General features: G+C 34.5%; 1 protein-coding gene across 1 annotated transcript in view; it reads left to right on the forward strand.

Moving 5' to 3' along the window:
* The window catches only part of LOC110031518, a 7610-nt gene that overhangs the window by 1776 nt on the left and 1597 nt on the right, over positions 1-4237 (forward strand). Inside the window, exons 2-3 of the mRNA XM_020734762.1 lie at positions 106-184; positions 304-437. Of these exons, the coding sequence (XP_020590421.1) occupies positions 106-184; positions 304-437 (213 nt within the window). The remainder of the gene's footprint in view (positions 1-105; positions 185-303; positions 438-4237) is intronic.

Consider the following 4237-nt stretch of genomic DNA (forward strand, 5'->3'; position numbering starts at 1 on the left):
CGCGATGATTGTTGTAGACAGCTGTCATAGCAACAGCTTGTTCTATAGGCAGTAGTTCAGTGTCATGGTAGTAGTTGTCAAGTGGCCTACACATTATTGTTTCAGGATTGCCGGTTGGTCATAAAGGCCGTAGTAAGAAGCTGTGCACCACGTAGTTTGCAGTTGATCAACATAGGTCATAATGGTGAGCTCATGATATTTGCAGGCCATAGGGATTAGAATATGGAGCTGTAGAAGCTGTGAACCACATAGGATGTAGTTAGTTATGTAAGCCGTAGCGGTGAGATGTATCGACATTTGTAGGCTGCGATGGTCGATACATAGTTGTGAACCGCATGGACCATAGTTGGTCACATAAAGCTGCAGTGGTGAGCTATGAGGATGTTTGTTGGCCGAGGGGGCCGAAGTCGAAAGCTGCACGAGTCGTGAACCATGCAGTATGTAGTGGGTCGCGTAAGTCGTAGTGGTGAGCTATGATGGGATGTTTTGTAGGCCACGGGGGCCGAAGTGGAGCTACACGAGCCGTGAACCACGTAGGTCATAGTTGGTTATGCCGGTTATAATGGTAGGTTGTGGTAATGTTCGTAGGCCACAGGGCGCTTGAGTTAGGAGTTGCACAAGCTGTGAACCACATATGTTGTAGTTAGTCACGAAGGGTCGTAGTGATTAGTTGTGGTAATATTCGTAGGTTGTGGGGGCCCGAATCAAAAGTTGGACAAGCTATGAGCCACATAAGCCGTAGTGGTGAGCTGTGAAGACATCTGCAGGCTACAGGTGTCGAAGTAGGGAGCTGCCGTAGTTGGTCACACAAGCCGTAATGCTGAGCGGTGGCAACATTCGTAGTCCTCGAAGGCCTGCGTCGAGAGTTGTACGAGCTATGGACCACGTCAATTGTAATTAGTTGCGTAGGCCATAATTTGATTATGAACCACAGTAGTTGTAACTTTTTTTCTCATTCTGCTCGTTAAGTGGGTCGAATGAGGATTGAAATGACAGAGGTTGCGATTAATCCCTACCAAGAGGTGTGTTTATCCTAAGAGACACTTATTTTATTTACTTTATCATTAGTATTATTATTCATTAATATTATAAATCTTTTATACATTTATTAAAATTTTAGTTATTACAATTTCCCCTCCTTATAAAAAATTGTCCTAAAAATTTGAAAAGAGTTAAAATAAAAATAACATATCTCAAACAAAAAGTTGTGGATGTCTTTTTTGCATCTCAGAAACTTTTTACCAAGTGGCATCATTTTTGACTAGTGCTTCCATAAAATCTTCACAAAAGAATTCCCTTTGTTCCACAACTTCTTCAAATCATAATCCAGTATTCTTTTAAGCTCCTCAACATAAGTCAAATCTAGTTGAATATCAACAGAGTCAGTTATCACCCTGCTACTAGATTCATATGCAATATACATTCTCAGTGAAGAAATGTAGAAAACATTATGCACTCCCTGCATATGAGCTCGTAAAGCCAATATATATGCTACCTTCCCAATCCTCTCCACAATCTCAAATGGACCGACAAATCTAGGGCCAAATTTATAGTAAACTTGCTCAAAATCATGTAGTAGGCCAAGCAAATATTTACTAAAATTTTCACCGAACTCTCAAATTACTTTAACACTACCCTAAATAATAACAGATTTATCAGTGTCCACCACATGAGTGGGATCATCAACACATTCTTGGGAGATCATCTTACGTTGGGATGGTAAATGAACTTATGCATTGGATGAATAAGTCAAACTTGGCTCATTTAATACTTGTACATATTTGTTCAAGTTAGTAAATAAACAATTTTGATTTTTTTTTTTAACTTGAAGGTTAAATGATCAAAATTGAACATCAACCAACTCATTTAATATTGTTCATGAACAAGCTCTTTTGTTATGCATTTTTTAGGTTTTCAATATTATTTTTGGTACTTTAACTTGACACAAAAATAATTCATTAAAAAATTGAATGTCTTCAATGATATACTAACACATCCTATTGCATTTATTTGTGAATGCAAATAGGTAATAAACAAATAAAAGAAATAGAGTTAGGAGCTTTTGACATTACAAGATTAGATGCTAGCTTTTATAATCATGTTCAACACTATTTATTCAAAATACTTGTTTTATAAAATCTTTTGTACTTTGAAAATTATGTAAGAAATCAAGGATGTTCCATTATTCTTAAAGATAAAATAAATTATTTTAAGATTTTTATGTCAAATACATAATGCATAATAATTATTTTAATATAATTTTCTAATATTAATGTGTGATATGAACAATTGATTTTTCATAATAATTAAACATAGGATTAAAATTAGAAATATAATTTTTCTTGGGAAATTTACTTACATACATGTACATCATAAAGTTTTCTACACTAATATTATAGAGATCTAACAATCTAGAAGTGAATAATAAGATGGAGCTGGATTTACGGTAAAGGAATCATGAGGCCTACCAATTTGGATGAGCTAAGACACGTGAACCAAATCAACTAGGCCAAAATAGGTTGAGCCAAAAGGGGGACAGGAAGATGATCAATAGATCCAAATGTAAATTATTCAAGCAGAAATGAGAAGAGAGCATTTGTACCATCAACTGCAAAAAGGCCAACTCGATGTCGATATAGCAGCTTATATTGTAGTAGAGTGTATCTAATGGAAGAGCCAGTTCCACAAAGCATCCTTAGCCATCGAACAGAGAGCCAAACTCCTTTCCATAGATTAAAGATAGTCAATCAGGCTGGATCCGTCAACTGAACTCTACTGACTGAGATAAGTTGACCGAGTTCACCCAATTAAATCATTTAACTGAGCTTAGTTGGTCAAGCTTGTAGGTAACAAAATGATATGATAGCGTTTGTAAAATATCAAAAATATCCCAGGATAAACACTTTTCACATAGTGATAAAAATGTAATATCATCATCATACTACACTCTGTACAAAATAGGGGAAGCATTTAATGAAGAAGAGACCACTCATTAATGTTCATCTCTATCTCACTCATTATCAGTGTTTTATTCATTTGGTGTGATTCACGGACATGCATAAATTTATATATTTAATATGCAAAATTATATATTTACTTATGTGAAAATTGTTAAAATAGTCTAAATTTTTTTCTTATGATGACTCATTTTAGTTAGAGTTTTTAGGAGTGCCAAATTAGTTCCAATACTATTTTAATAGGGGCTGGAATTAGTAAGGATCATTCTCTAGAACCAAAATAGTCCCATATATATAACTCGTAAGTATTTGGGTAATTTACTCATTTACTCATATACCATAAAATTTTAAATTAAATTAAAGATATCCTTAACTTATATTTATCTAAGATGAAATATATCTTTATGTTTTTAGATTTATATAAATAAATAAATAAATAGTACTAATATAAAATACTTAAGAGTTTGTCACATATATATCAATATGTGAAAAAAATTATTACATCAGGACTCCGCATGCAGAGCTGCTTGCGAAGTCCAATCTAGAGTTGACACGTGGAAAGTCAGGACCCACCTCCATAAAAAATAAAATAAAAAAAGGAATGAAAACGCGGGACCCGGCCTGACTGTGTTATTGATGTGTTATTGAGTTGATTTTGAGATAGTATTATTCTTTAAACAATAATAACAATAACACATGAATAACGCGAAAAATATTACTTCAATAACACATGAATAACACACCAATAAAATATTAAAAACGCGCGACCCGACTCTACCGTGTTATAAGAATATTTCTTTCACGTTATTCTGAATATTTTTCACGTTATTCACGTGTTATTGGTGTGTTATTGATGTGTTATTCATGAGTAACACACCAATAACACATTAAAAACATGAAAAATATTACCTGACATGAATAACACCTCAATAACACACCAATAACACATGAATAACGTGAAAATATTCAGAATAACACATGAACAAAGTGTTATTGGTGCGTGTTTTCAATCTTATTTTTCATTTTTTATGCAGGTGAGTCCTAGCTTTCCCCGTATCAACTCGAGACTGGACTCCGCAAGCAGCTCTATATGTGGAGTTCTGATGTAATAACTTTTCCTATATGTGAGAGCGTGTGTCGCTTACCGTGATTCTTTGATTGACAGAGGTTGTAAGTCCTCTGGGGTCACGAATTTGATCTCGCCTATGTGCAGAATGGAATTCTTAGGCACAAAAGTTTGGTCGGAAGGCTTGTCTAATAGCATTTGGCCAATAATATAT

Source organism: Phalaenopsis equestris, unplaced genomic scaffold, assembly GCF_001263595.1.
Source record: "Phalaenopsis equestris unplaced genomic scaffold, ASM126359v1 Scaffold000837, whole genome shotgun sequence".
Classification (NCBI taxonomy): Eukaryota; Viridiplantae; Streptophyta; class Magnoliopsida; order Asparagales; family Orchidaceae; genus Phalaenopsis; species Phalaenopsis equestris.